Source organism: Salmo salar, chromosome ssa01, assembly GCF_905237065.1.
Source record: "Salmo salar chromosome ssa01, Ssal_v3.1, whole genome shotgun sequence".
NCBI lineage: Eukaryota > Metazoa > Chordata > Actinopteri > Salmoniformes > Salmonidae > Salmo > Salmo salar.
Window position 1 is genome coordinate 14,401,411 of NC_059442.1, and position 15,528 is coordinate 14,416,938.

At 41.9% G+C, this 15,528-nt stretch overlaps 2 protein-coding genes across 5 annotated transcripts in view; both read left to right on the forward strand.

Annotated features, from left to right (window-relative positions):
• The first annotated feature begins 342 nt into the window (after nt 1-342).
• On the forward strand, nt 343-5,657 carry LOC106565612 (collectin-11). Of its 3 annotated transcripts, none has more exons than XM_045714547.1 (7): nt 343-529; nt 1,032-1,162; nt 2,461-2,532; nt 3,276-3,347; nt 3,444-3,497; nt 3,593-3,688; nt 3,895-5,657. In XM_045714547.1, exons 2-7 carry the CDS (start codon nt 1,033-1,035, stop codon nt 4,302-4,304), a joined length of 834 nt encoding a protein of 277 aa, XP_045570503.1. In that variant the 5' UTR covers nt 343-529; nt 1,032; the 3' UTR covers nt 4,305-5,657. The 3 variants fall into 3 exon arrangements, with proteins under 3 accessions (XP_045570503.1, XP_013988426.1, XP_013988511.1); XM_014132951.2 differs by having other exon boundaries at nt 370-529; nt 1,008-1,162; XM_014133036.2 differs by having other exon boundaries at nt 390-529; nt 1,008-1,162; nt 3,913-5,657.
• An 8,768-nt stretch (nt 5,658-14,425) lies between these two features.
• The window catches only part of LOC106565456 (doublecortin domain-containing protein 2), a 34,076-nt gene continuing 32,973 nt past the window's right edge, over nt 14,426-15,528 (forward strand). Inside the window, exons 1-2 of one of the 2 annotated variants that reach the window (XM_014132731.2) lie at nt 14,426-15,020; nt 15,181-15,229. In XM_014132731.2, the coding sequence (XP_013988206.1) occupies nt 14,731-15,020; nt 15,181-15,229 (339 nt within the window). In that variant the 5' untranslated portion in view covers nt 14,426-14,730. The remainder of the gene's footprint in view (nt 15,021-15,180; nt 15,230-15,528) is intronic. The other variant, XM_014132665.2, reaches the window with a different exon arrangement.

Here is a 15,528-nt window from a genome sequence, read left to right on the forward strand (position 1 = left end):
GCTCATCAGAAGCACCAGGCCATGTAAAATGAACTCAAATATAGTAACGTTCAAAGTTGATTCTATGCTGGACCAATCAGCGCCTCAGATGTCGCGTTTTGAAATGAAGACGAGATTTTCTATTGGACAAATTCAGGTTGGTCGCTCCCCGTTTCGTTCCGTTTGCTCTGCTTGCTTCCGTTTGGTTCCAGAGTAAACGGTAAACGATTTCCGTTGCAAAACGTTTTGCTACAGACCAAACATTTTGCAACGGAATCGGACTAATGAATACACCCCAGATGTGGCTGATGTCAGTAACCCCCACACTTTCCCATCCAATTATCTCTGAGACCCCAGCTGCCCCTGGCTTTATCTGTGAAACTGTTTATGGAAGGCCTTTCACACACATTTTAGGGTCCTGAGGAGGAAAAACGAATATTTTGAAAAGACCACCAGTGTGCAAGCCCCTGTTAACTCACAAGGACAATTTGGGAAAATCCTCAAACTGAAGCTACTTGCTGCTTTGGGGATCTGGAAAACAACACAAAAGGTAGGTTAAATGTAGAATTATTGATGTGACTCCAGACCCACATGATTTGCTGTGTATGCCATGATAAAGCAAGCTCGGTAAAACATTTTTTGGGGGGGGATGTTGTTTGTCTGTATGCGATCCGTCACAACACTTTGTCTTGTTTCATCTGGAATGTCCCAAGGCACTTTAAGGGAATTTAAGCCAGGGAAGAACATTTGGTCTTAGGTCAGGAAAAGTTGTCAATCACATTGTTTTGTACTGAGTGATGTGATAGTTGATTTGAGTCTAATATCAGTTGTCGTGATGTACTGTATGAAAGCAAACTATCACATAGGCCTGAAGAATCATTGATCATATCTGCAATAATTGTACCACGGTGCCAACCATGACATTGTATTTTCTCAATTGTCTGCCAATCAGTCTTACCTCGGCTCTCCTGGTGTCTCTTTGTGTGTGTGTTTGCCAGTCAGTGAATATCTAATTAAATGTCTTTCAGTCCATCAACCCGTCCATGTTGCAGGATGAGAGCAGAGGAGCTGATGCCTTGTGTTCTTATCACTCTGCTGGGGCTGACCCTGATGGAGTCAGCTCATGGACAGCACATGTCAGACGAACCCTGCACCGTCCAGATCCTCATCCCAGGACTGAAAGGCATATACACTGAGTGTACAAAACATTAAGAACACCTTCCTTATATTGAGTTGTACCCCCCTTTTGCTCTCAGAACAGCCTCAATTCGTTGGGCATGGACTCTACAAGGCGTCGAAAGCATTTCACAGGGATGCTGGCCCATGTTGACTTCAATGCTTTCCACAGTTGTTTCAACTTGGCTGGATGTCTTTGGTTGGTGGACCATTCTTGATACACACAGGAAACTGTTAGGTGTGAAAAACCCAGCAGCATTGCAGTTCTTGACACACTCAAACTAGTGCTCCCGTCACCTACTACCATACCCCATTCAAAGGCACTTAATAAAAAATGTGGTCTTGCCCATTCACCCTCTGGATGGCACACATACACAATCCATGTCTTAATTGTCTCAAGGCTTACAAATCCTTCTTTAACCTGGGAAATGGTTCCAATCATTTTTCCACCATTCATTTTTCCCACAGGGGATTTTAGAAACGATTAAAATAAGGGCTGTGTTTTGTGTAGGCTTACCCTGGTGTGATGTTTTGATAACCGTGTAAATCTCTCTCAAACAAGGTGACTTTTATCAATATATTCGGCTCTATTTACACTGATTCGAAAATGCTATTTAGCATCAAAGTATACATCATGGAAAACGACAAATCCCTGCACATCATCTCTAGCTGACACCTTTGCTAACAGGTATTGTGTCAATTTCAAACTTGCACAAGACAGTTCACAGAATTGTCCATTTATAGAAATTTTGCCAATTTATTAATTACTACATTTAGCTAACATTAGATAGTTAATCCAGAGATTCTAACCTTTGCCACGATTCGGCAGTCTCGTCCAGATCGTCATGGCATTTGTAGTTCTTTATGATAGCCACATTAGCAGGTAATTAGCATTTCATTTTTGGGGTGTAAATACAGGAGAATATATTGATAAATCACCTTGTCCTAGAGAGATTTACACGGTTATCAAAACATCACACCAGGGTAAGCATGCACGAAACACAGCCCTAATTTAAATGTTTCTAAAATCCCCTGTGGGAAAAATGAATGGTGGAAAATGATTGGAACCGTTTGACCACTAGGGTTTATGGGTATTAGGACTCAGACTGTGGTACTCTATACACTCACGCCTTCATAAAAAATGAAAGAATACGAAAACCTCCTCAGAAAACACATAGGGCTCATATCATAGGATTGCAGTGTGATCACTATTTGTCAACAATAGTAACATAACATTCCAGAGTTGTGAGGTTGTTGATTCATGAAGCTTTTTTTGATCTGTGAAGCTTTCTATCCATTTGACAGGAGAGCCAGGAGAAAAGGGAGAGAAAGGGGCACCTGGGAGACCAGGAAGAGTGGGTCCACTAGGGGAGATAGGTAAGCATCCATCTTTGAAAACAGAAACAAATACAATGTGCAGTATTCTCTCTGTACAGGTGATATGCTTCATCCCTCACAATATCACAAAATGTTGATGACTCATCTATGGAGGCTTGGGAAACTTGAGACATATATTGATTTTACATTTATGAGTGGTCATTTTTTCAGTTTCAGAGAATGCTGAGGGCAGTTTGAGAATTTGGTTGTCATGAAAATCTGTTTAAACACCCCTTCTGATAGACCTTTGGAAAAGGTATTTGGATAACCCTTTGGCCTCTCATTATGGTGTCCCATTACATTTGTGGACAAATGTATTTTACAAGAGACGAAACCATACAGATTTTGTTCAAAATGGTTTAAAATAATCATATTTCCTTTAAGAACACGATTCTAGAGTTTATTTAATTGGACAGTTATTGTCTATAAACTAGGGTAAAGATCACAGTATGCACTGACAAGAATTTATCCTACAGGATGTTGTGATCTGGTTACATCGCTGCTAGGCAGTCCAGAGCAACAAAATGTTTACTTTACGTCAGAGGTTGTGTGAGAAACGCTACCCAGAATCCCCTGAATTACTGACAGGTGCTGACTGCAGCTGTTGATGATGAATGATGCGGCTGACATCGAAGACAGATTAAATGCTCACGTGGAGGCTTTGTTATTTAACCCAATTATTCATTTGATTCTGAAATCAGTCACAAAAAACTCTAGTTACAGTAACACATGTTTCCCTGCAGGACATACTGGAGTTAAAGGACATAAGGGTATTATGGGACGTTATGGGAAAATGGGCCCCTGTGGAATCAAAGGTAGGAATAAAAAAACAGAAGAACATGCATTTACAATAGTGTTTTGGGATGCATTACCATATTTCCCATGTACTTTGACAATGTTTCCACACTCAGGTTTAAAAGGAGATATGGGGGATCCTGGGCCAATGGGCCTGAATGGTGATCCAGGTACAACATTTATTTGTTTGGGGAAACATTACAGGTCTAGTTAACAATAAGTCCACAAAGAGTATGGAAAATATGCATTCCTTTTGTCTCATCAGGTGCTCCATGTGAATGCACACCCCTGAGGAAGATGATTGGTGAGATGGACATCCTAGTGGCCCAGTTATCCAATGAGATGAAGTTCATCAAAACTGGTACGCTTTTAGGATGTCTGGTTTATAGTAAAATATGAATGTTGAATTAGGAATTTCCAAAGAGTAACGCAAAGGTAAAGATATCAGTTTCCTTTCAGTATCACTCTCATCTATGACCATTTGGCTTTGTTTGCTTCCATTCCACAATGTGAATGCTGGGTATAAATGTCAGTGTGATTATAGAAATACAAGTGCTCATTTTTCAGCACTGCCCTCCCCTGCAGCTGTCGCCGGCATCAAAGAGACCGACAGTAAGGTCTATCTACTGGTCAAGGAGGAGAAACGCTACACAGATGCAGAGGTCTATTGTCAGGGAAGGGGTGGACACCTGGCCATGCCCAAGGACGAGGGGGCCAACACAGCCATCGCTGGGTACATCACTGAGGCGGGCCTGAGCCGGGTGTACATTGGCATCAACGACATAGACCGTGAGGGCCATTTCACCTACGTGGATCGCTCCCCCATGAGCACCTTCAGCAAGTGGAGGGAAGGAGAACCCAACAATGCCTACAGGGACGAGGACTGTGCTGAGATGGTGGCGGCAGGGGACTGGACAGATGTGGCCTGCCATCCCACCATGTACTTTGTGTGTGAGTTTGACAAGGACAGTGTCTGAGGGGCATTTTGAGAGTGGTAGTGAGTTGGAAGGGCAAAGGCCTCATTGGAGCTGCATGACAGAGAGAGGCTATAATCATAGAGAAAGAAGCCTTTTATAGTTATACAGATGATGTTCAGTATGTAACATTATTTTGATACAGCTGCATTTGTTTAATCACCCACCAGTGCTAAATATCATTGTACAGTTTAGAATATTGTGTATAGAATACTGTGTATACACTTGTGTAAAAACAAGGTTTCTTCTCAGTTTTTCAAGAATTCAGCTTTTTTGACTTGAAAGTTTGAATTGAATGGATGCTGTTTTTATAAACCTTTGCATTGAATGGCTACAGCAACGTTCCCTTTAATCTCTTGATCTGATTATTTAAAAAAATGAAAGATATAACACATATTATTTTGGGGGGTCTGTTTCTTGTCATTATTAGTCATTCTTTTTTAAACAAATATTCACCATATTTTGTTCTGCAGTACTGAATATTGAACGTGAAAAATACTATATTGCTTTAATATGGACCATGCAAACTCAACAAAGTAGTGAGTAACTGTAGATGCAAAATGTTACCTAATACATGTTGGAAAATACACAAACATGTCTTGTAGTATGTTCATATTGTTGGTCCTTTATCTTTTTATGAAAGTCATTTCTTGGAATGCGCACTTACAGGAACTATAGACAAGCTAGCTATGTAGGTTGGCATAGAGTAGTTGGGGATGGGCTTGAAAGTGTTTGTGAGGTCTGTCAGATGTCTTGACTTCTGCCATGTGCCTTGACTTCAATGATGGTGCACAGTTCATGTAGCTGAAATTATCCAGATAATTAATGGTTTCTGGTATGTTATGGGATATTCATCAGCAAAAACAGAAAGAAATAAGCTTTTGGGACATATCATGTCTGTTTTACCAATAGGCTTTCAACGACTGAATGCAGTTTCTATTCTAAAATATGGAAATGTATGTCCTTTTAGCAGAACAGTGTCCTCAGGGATGCCGATGGTGAAATATGTGGTTTGGTATTGCTCATTTGCCTGTAATGTACAACATAAACACTGATATTAATAGTAGTTCATTAATTTTTTTATTTACAAGTTGGTAAACGCTATGTAACTGTCCTAATGGTGTATTTTGTAGGCTACTGCCACCTAGTGGCTAATAGTGAAACACTCCTACCACTGTTCACTTGATCTCCTCACATAAGTTCAGAAAGACACAAACTAGATGTGGCTATTTCTAGGAAACCAAAATATAGTGACACCACATTCAATTTCAACCGGCATACCTTGCATGTGAACCTATTAACTTATATAGACTAACAGGTTTATGATGCTTGCAGATCATCTACAATTTCATTTAAAAAAATCCAGTCCTTACAATTACCTTTTCCTCTCAATGTTTATAAAATATTTACCATGTTACTCTATAGGCATACCTCTTATTTTATTTAACTAGGCAGGTCAGTTAAGAACAAATTCGTATTTACAATGACGGTCAAACCCTAACCCGGACGACGCTCGGCCAATTGTGCGCAGCCCTATGGGACTCCAAATCATGGCTGGTTGTAATACAGCCTGGAATCAAACCAGGGTCTGTAGTGACGCCTCTAGCACAGTGCCTTAGACCACTGCGCCACTCAGGAGTCCTGAATTCGACCAGATACAGAAGCAAAAGATCTGTCTGCACATGATGCAATCTGGTGAAAACATTTGAAAAGATGTCATGACCTTAAGGAGTAATTGAAAGGTAAGACACAAAAATGACATGTGATCAGAAAATTGTAACAGTAATCGTTTGCAATGAAGACCCGATCCAAAATCTATTATTCTGTAGTTCAAGCTAACAACAGATCACCTTATTGTGATAGATTATGAATGAGCAGCATTGGTAATCTCCTTCTGTCAGGAGCTGACAGTCTTAATAGGGGAATTTTCATGTTGGAATGGTGCCCCTGACTGGAACTCCATATATGGGCATAGCTGTCTCATCTAAAACGTATGTTGGAATGGGGTCCTTGCAGGAACTCCATATATGGGCCTAACAGGAATTCATTTTGTGGGCATAGTAAATCATTTGCGAAATGATTACACCTGAGCTCATTCTGAATCAAGAGTTTTTAGGCTTGCACAGGTTGATTTTCATGAGGTTGTCAATTGATTATGGATGCTTTGTTACCGTAGCAAAGATTGCTGCTTGATAGGATCCAATAGGCTGTGTAATAGTGCTTTTAAGACTACGCCTGTTGATACCTTACAAGTGTAACTATCAGAGGGTTTTTTGGCTGGAGGATTGGAAACAAGGTAGTGGAGTAGGGTCTCAGGGATCTAGTAATCAGGCCATCTGTGGCACTGGGAAATGTTCTTTCCTAGGCCTTTTGTGGATTTAAATTTGATTGAGGAATAAGAGTGGTGTGACGTTGGTAATGTGAGTACACAAGTAGATCAGATTGTTTGTAATAATTTGTATTCCTTTTTGACAGTAACAGGGTTAGGAGTTCTGCCAATCCAGCACCTGTTAATTGTTGAGTTTCAGACGGATAAAAATAAAGGTGTGGTCATACCTGTGGTCCCGTGTCTCTGTGGTGGTACACTGGGGGAGATGTTGCCAGAAGATTCTGACCCTACTCTTACGCTTGTTTACACTGAGCTGCACTGGGGTCTGAACACAATGATGGTTACTGTGGAACTGGTGCTAGATATGGGTTGGAAAATGTACTTCAATGCAGGGATGGAATAAGCCACTGTACTCCAAATGTTATCTTTATCCACACTGAAACATTGAGATTGAAATACTGCAAATGTTTTGGGAAACTGCCATTTTCGCTCTCCTGCAAGCTAGTCACCACAGCCAATGGCAGTGTCAGCCAATCCGCTCCTTAGTAGTTCAATGTGATGTGCCATTCCGTAATGGCTACTGCTAGCTAGCATGAGGATGAAAAGGGCATTTTTCTGGAAAAACTAGCAGTATTTCAATTTTGTCACTTTAGCAGACACTCTTATCCAAATACATTTTTATTTGTCACGTGCCGATTACAACAGATGTAGACCTTACAGTGAAATGCTTACTTACAACCCCTTAACCAACAATGAATACAAGCCCTTAACCAACAATTAAATACAATTTAAAAAATGCAGTTCAACTATTTACTAAATAAACTAAAGTGTGTGTGTGTGTGTGTGTGTGTGTGTGTGTGTGTGTGTGTGTGTGTGAAAAAAAAGAACACAATGAGGCTATATACAGGGGGTACCGGTACCGAGTCAATGTGCGGCTGTATAGGTTAGTCGAGGTAATTTTGACATGTAGGTAGGGGTAAAGTGACTATGCATAGATAAAACTGTGAGTTGCAGCAGTGTAAAAACAAAGGTGGGGGGTGTCAATGCAAATAGTCAGTGGTGTAAAATACTTAAGTTCTACTTAAGTAGTTTTTTGGGGTATCTGTACTTTATTTTTACTATTTAGACTTTTGCAACTTTTACTACACTACATTCCTACATAAAATAATGTGCTTTTTACTCCATACGTCCATACACCAAAAAGTACTCGTTACGTTTTGAATGCTTAGCAAGACAACATGCCTGGTCATCCCTATTGCCTCTGATTTGGTGGACTCACTAAACACAAACGCTTAATTTTTAAATGATTGAATGTTGGCGCGTGCCACTGGCTAACCGTAAATAAAATAAAAAGAAAATGGTGCCCTCTGGTTTGCTTAATATAAGGAATTTGAAATTAGTTATACTTTAACATTTGATACTTAAGTATATTTCCAACAAAATACTTTTAGACTTTTACTCATGTAGTATTTTACTGGGTTACTTTTACTTGAGTAAATTTCTATTAAGGTATCTTTACTTATACTCAAGTATGACAATTTGATACTTTTTCCACCACAGCAAATAGTTCAAATTGTTCAAATTGTTCAGCAGTCTTATGGCTAGGGGGTCGAATCTGTTAAGGAGCCTTTTGGACCTAGACTTGGCACTCGCGAACTGCTTGCTGTGCGGTAGCACTCTATGACTTGGGTGACTGGAGTCTTTGACCATTTTTTGGGCTTTCCTCAGACACCGCCTAGTACATAAGTCCTAAATGGCAGGAAACTTGGCCCCGGTGATGTACTGGGCTTTACGCACTACCCTCTGTAGCGCCTTACGGTCGGATGCCGAGTAGTTGCCATACCAGGCGGCGATGCAACCGGTCAGGATTCTCTCGATGGTGCAGCTATGGAACTTCTTGAAGATCTGGGGACCCATGACAAATCTTTTCAGTCTCCTGAGGGGGAAAAGGCGTTGTCGTGCCCTCTTCACCACATTCTTGGTGTGTTTGGACCATGATAGTTTGTTGGTGATGTGGATACGAAGGAACTTGAAATTCTTGACCCTCTCCACTACAGCCCCGTTGATGTTAATGGGGGTGTGTTCAGCCCTTCTTTTCCTGTAGTCCACGATCATCTCCTTTGTCTTGCTCATGTTGAGGGTGAGGTTGTTTTCCTGGCACCACACTGCTAGGTCTCTGACCTCCTCCCTATAGGCTATCTCATCATTGTCGGTGAACAGGCCTACCACCATTGTGTCGTCAGAAAACTTAATGACAGTGTTGGAGTCGTGCTTGGCCATGCAGTCGTGGGTGAACAGGGAGTACAGGAGGAGACTAAGCATGCACCCTTAAGGGGCCCCCGTGTTGAGGATCAGTGTGGCAGATGTGTTGTTGACAACCCTTACCACCTGTCGGTGGCCCATCAGGAAGTCCAGGATCCAGTTGCAGAAAGAGGTGTTTAGTCAATGAACAGCATTATCACATAGGTGTTCCTTTTGTCCAGGTGGGAAAGGGCAGTGTTGGATTGAGATTGCATCATCTGTGGATCTGTTGGGGTGGTATGTACATTTGAGCGGGTCTAGGGTTTCCGGGAGGATGGTGTTGATGTGAACCATGACCAGCCTTTCAAAGCACTTCATGGCTACTGATGTGAGTGCTACGGGGTGGTAGTCATTTCGGCAGATTACCTTTGCTTTCTTGGGCACGGGGACTATGGAGGTCTGCTTGAAACGTGTGTATTACAGACTTGGTCAGGGAGAAGTTGAAAATGTCAGTGAAGACACTTGTCATTCGATCGGTGCATACTCTGAGTACACGTCCTGGTAATCCGTCTGACCCCGCGGCCTAGTGAATGTTGACCTGTTTAAAGGTCTTGCTCACATTGGCTACGGAGAGCGTGATCACACAGTCATCCGGATCGGCTGGTGCTCTCATGCATGCTTCAGTGTTGCTTGCCTTGAAGTGAGCATAAAAGGCATTTAGCCCTTCTGGTAGGCTTGTAGTCCGTAATAGTTTGCAAACCCTGCCACATCTGATAAGCATCAGAGCCAGTGTAGTAGGAGTCAGTCTTAGTCCTTTATTGATGCTTTGCCTGTTTGATGGTTCGTCTGAGGGCATAGTGGGATTTCTTATAAGGGTCCAGATTAGTGTCCCACTCCTTCAAAGCAGCAGCTCTAGCTTTTAGCTCAGTGCTGATATTACCTGTAATCCATGGCTTCTGGTCACTGTTGGGACGACGTTGTCAATGCACTTATTGATGAAGCCGGTGACTCAGGTGGTATACTCCTCAATGCCATTGGAGGAATCCCGGAACATATTCCAGTCTGTGCTCGCAAAACAGTCCTGTAGCGTAGCATCCGTGTCATCTGACCACTTCCGTATTGAGCGAGTCACTGGTACTTCCCGCTTTAGTTTGTGCTTGTAGGCAGGAATCAGGAGGATAGAATTATGGTCAGATTTTCCAAATGGAAGGCGAGGGAGAGATTTATACGCGTCTCTGTGTGTGGAGTAAAGGTGTTCTAGAGTTTTTTTTCCCCTCTGGTTGCATGTGACATCCTGGTAGAAATTAGGTAAAACGTATTTGTTTGCCTGCATTAAAGTCCACGGCCACTAGGAGTGCCGCTTCTGGATGAGCATTTTCTTGTTTGCTTATGGCCTTAAACAGCTCGTTAAGTGCGGTCTTAGTGGCAGCGTCAGCTTGTGGTGGTAATTAGACGGCTACAGAAAATGAAGATAAACTCTCTTGGTAGATAGTGTAGTCTACAGATTATCATGAGGTACTCCACCTCGAAATTACCTTAATATTAGACATTGCGCACCAGCTGTTATTGACAAATAGACATACACACCCACCCCTCGTCTTACCGGACGTAGCTGTTCTGTCCTGCAGATGCATGGAAAACCCAGCCAACTGTATATTTGCTGTGTCGTCATTCAGCCACGACTCGGTGAAACTTAAGATATTACAGTTTTAGGATAGTCTCGAATGGAGGTCATCCAGTTTATTGTGTGACGTGCAGTGACTGCACGTTGACCAATAGAACGGATGGTAGAGGTGGGTTACCCACTCGCCGACGAATTCTCACAAGGCACCCTGATCTCCGCCCCCTGTATTTCCTTTTTTTCTTCATGTGAATGATCGGGATTTGGGCCTTGTCTGGGAGCAACACTATATCCTTCGCATCAGACTCGTTAAAGAAAAAAGCTTTGTCCAGTTCGAGGTGAATAATCGCTGTTTTGATATCCAGAAGTTATTTTTGGTCATAAGAGACAGTAGCATCAACGTTATGCACAAAATAAGTTACAAACAATGCAACAAAAAAAATAAAAATAGCACAGTTGGTTAGGAGCCCGTAAAATGACAGCCATCCCCCCGGTGCCATTCTTCCATCCAGAGAGATTTACAGTAGTGAGTGCGTACATTTGTGTACTGGTCCCCCACGGTAATCAGTCCCACAACCCTGCCATTGCCAGCACCATGCTCTACCAACCGAGCCACACAGCACAACAGTGCAGATGTACAATGCAGATGTACAGCGCTCTGGAGCAGGTTTTGATCAAGGTTCTCTCTGTACTTTGCTCCGTTCATCTTTCCCTCGATCCTGTCTAGTCTCCCAGTCCCTGCCGCTGAAAAACAACATGATGCTACCACCACCATGCTTCACTGTAGGGATGGTGCCAGGTTTCCTCCAGATGTGACGCTTGGCACTCAGGCCAAAGATTTCAATGTTGGTTTCATCAGAAAAGAGAATATTGTTTCTCATGGTCTGAGAAACTATAGGTGCCTTTTGGCAAACTCCAAGCGGGCTGTCATGTGCCTTTTACTGAGGACAGGATTCTGTCTGGCCAATCTACCATAAAGGTCTGATTGGTGGAGTGCTGCAGAGATGGTTGTCCTTTTGGAAGGTTTTCCCATCTCCACAGAGGAACTCTAGAGCTCTGCCAGAGTGACCATCGGGTTCTTGGTCACCTCCCTGATCAAGGCCCTTCTCCCCCGATTGCTCAGTTTGGCCGGGCGGCCAGCTCCAGGAAGAGTCTTGGTGGTTCCAAACTTCTTCCATTTAAGAATGATGGCCACTGTGTTCTTGGGGACCTTCAATGCTGCAGAAATGTTTTGGTACCTTTCCCCAGATCTGTGCCTCAACACAATCCAGTCTTGGAACTCTATGGACAATTCCTTCAACCTCATGGCTTGGTTTTTGCTCTGACATGCACTGTCAACTGTGGGACCTTATATAGACAGGTGTTTGCCTTTCCAAATCATGTCCAATGAATTGAATTTACCACAGGTGGACTCCATTCAAGTTGTAGAAACATCTCAAGGATGATCAATGGAAACAGGATGCACCTGAGCTCAATTTCGAGTCACAAAGCAAGAAGTCTGAATAATTATCTAAATAAGATATTTCTGTATTTCTGACCTGCCTTACAACAGGCCTACAAGTCCTCAGTCCAGCCTCTCTCAGCCTATTGCGGACAGTCTGAGCACTGATGGAGGGATTGTGCGTTCCTGGTGTAACTCGGGCAGTTGTTGTTGCCATCCTGTATCTGTCCCGCAGGTGTGATGTTCTGATGTACCGATCCTGTGCAGGTGTTGTTACACGTGGTCTGCCAATGCGAGGACGATCAGCTGTCCGTCCTGTCTCCCTGTAGCACTGTCTTAGGCATCTCACTGTACGGACATTGCAATTGATTGCCCTGACCACATCTGCAGTCCTCATGCCTCCTTGCAGCATGCCTAAGTTACGTTCACACAGATGAGCAGGGACCCTGGGCATCTTTCTTTTGGTGTTTTTCAGAGTCAGTAGAAAGGCCTCTTTAGTGTCATAAGTTTTCATAACTTTGACCTTAATTGCCTACCGTCTGTAAGCTGTTAGTGTCTTAACGACCGTTCCACAGATGCATGTTCATTTATTGTTTATGGTTCATTGAACAAGCATGGGAAACAGTGTTTAAACCCTTTACAATGAAGATCTGTGAAGTTATTTGGATTTTTATGAATGATCTTTGAAAGACAGGGTCCTGAAAAAAGGGCCTTTCCTTTTTTGCTGAGTTTAGATACTGTTGTACCTGTTTCCTCCAGTATCTTCACAATGTCCTTTGCTGTTGTTCTGGGATTGATTTGCACTTTTCGCACCAAAGTACGTTCATCTCTAGGAGACAGAATGCGTCTCCCTCCTGAGCGGTATGACAGCTGCGTGGTCCCATGGTGTTTATACTTGCGTACTATTGTTTGTACAGATAAACGTCGTACCTTCGGGCGTTTGGAAATTGCTCCCAAGAATGAACCAGACTTGTGGAGGTCTACAATTTTTTTTCTGACGTCTTGGCTGATTTCTTTTGATTTTCCCCTGATTTCAAGCAAAGAGGCACTGAGTTTGAAGGTCGGCCTTGAAATACATCCACAGGTACACCTCCAATTGACTCACATTATGTCAATTAGCCTGTCAGAAGCTTCTAAAGCCATGACATCATTTTCTGGAATTTTCCAAGCTGTTTAAAGGCACAGTCAGCTTAGTGTATGTAAACTTCTGACCCACTGGAATTGTGATACAGTGAATTATAAGTGAAATAATCTGTCTGTAAACAATTGTTGGAAAAATTACTTGTGTCATGCACAAAGTAGATGTCCTAACTGATTTGCCAATACTATAGTTTGTTAACAAGAAATTTGTGGAGTGGTTGAAATTTTTTTTTTAATGACTCCAACCTAAGTGTATGTAAACTTCTGACTTCAACTGTATCTAGTTTCTATCTCTCCTTGAAGTCTTGAACGTTGATACTCTTATCCATTTAACCTCTGGAATTCAGGCAAAGGATTATCATTGTTTAATTCGAGATTGTCTCAACAACACTATTTTAAAGATTCAACAGGGCATCTAAAATGAAATCATATTGTAAACTAAACCCAAATTCAGAACAATGTTGTATATGCATGGCACAGTTCTTTGATAAAGCACAGTATGATTTGTCCCTTAAGCCATTAATAATGAACACAGAGATGATGAATTATGCATCCCATTGACCAGGAGAGTGTCTGGCAAAAACCAATTAGCTGGTGTTGTAGTGGTGAAATCTCTGGTTACCTCTGCAGTAAACAATTTGGACAGCACTGACTGAGGGGAGGGAAACATTGCCAGGTTATTCGGGTGGAAAAAGTCATAACCATGTCCATGGGTGATGCTTTGTGGAAAAACTCCCACCTATTAATGTAATTATGGATTCCATCCACATGCAATCATTTAAAAAATGTAATCAAAAGTCTGAAAGAACTTTAACAGTTAAGATTGCATATGTTTGTAATCTATAATGCAATTCAAACTGGTAGGCTATTTGTTCAGACATTTTGTGATTTCAGGCAGATAGTCCTACTGCTACATCTGATTGGTGAAATGTAGTATACAGTTAACACTTTGGCTGATCTGAAAGACCAAAGTAATAGCAATGACCACATTTGACCACATTATGAACTGAACACACAAGTGCCTACAGAAGTTGTTTCAAGTGCCTACAGAAGTTGAGGGCCCAATGTGCCATCATGGCATGGTTTATATTATGGAGAAATTATCTGTCACACATTGTTTCTTCTCACCTTTAAATGTCATTGAGCATTTTCAAGAATAACTTTAGAAATGCAACTTGGAATTCAAGATTTACAAAATGAATGGATAAGATGAATACTGAAGCATAGGCTTGTTGTGCTTGATGTGGTCCCTTTTGCGGGATCCTACTTGATATACTGTATCATTGTATGTGGCCCATGGGTCACCAAGCATTTCTGGAGAACGCGCGCTTTCCCCCCACAGGTTTCCTTGGAAACACATCCAACAACATAAATTAGATTGGTGGTAGCCACAAGGCTAGACAGCTTTTGAAAACAGAAACAACACGGTTAACGAGGAACAACAGCACGTTTGTTGACCAGAAACATCTGTAACGAAGGATAGGCTTCTTGATAGGATGCGCACCCAAGTGGACGTCTGTCTCATCTTCAGATATCTATTTCTTTGCGAGAATAATCTAATTCACTAGTTAACGTTAGCTGGCTAACTACTAGCTAACTCTTGACATTTTGACCTCGGTTCTGGAACGTTGTGTGCCACGGTTGTGACCACATTAACATGTCTGGGACTTCAGGTAGAGCGGTGCTCCCTCAACCTCCAACAAAAACTATTGTTGTCTACAGGAATGGGGATGCTTTCTTTCCTGGACGAAAGTTTGTTATAAATCAACGACAGATGTCAACGTTTGACAGCTTTTTGAGCTCTGTCACGCGTGGGGTTGAGGCTCCTTTTGGAGCGGTCCGAAATGTTTACACTCCAAGGGAAGGGCACAAAATCCATGACCTCGTCAATTTGCAGCACGGGGAGAGATATGTTGCAGCCGGAGGAGAGCGTTTCAAAAAGCTTGAGTAGGTACACTGTAATTAGCCGGGAATTATAAGGCTGATGTTATTGTTAGACAGCCTTGTTGTTGTTGCTGGTGCAGCCAGCCATAAATAATCATGTTTAATGACTAGCTAAACCAAAATGCGTGTAATTTGTAATGTAATCTACTGTTTTTCATTCTAGTTATTACCATATAACAACGAAGAAACCACAGAAAAAGAAGAATGAACAGGTAAGGCCACTAACTATACCCTCATCTTTTTGCCTTTTTAAATGTTTTATCACAAAGCTTTTTGAAAATCATCCATGTGTATGTTTGTTGCAAATTACTAATTAGCCTAATTGCTTTCGACTTTAACTGAACAATGGAACTGATATTTGATACCATTCTGGCCACACCATGTCTTTGTCAGTAAAGGAATGCATGAGCACCTCTGAAAGATAGGCCTAGGCTATCAATGTTACATTCACACAATAATTTTACAGGATTGCAAGATTCTTGGTAATAACCATGTAATACAATAACCAGTT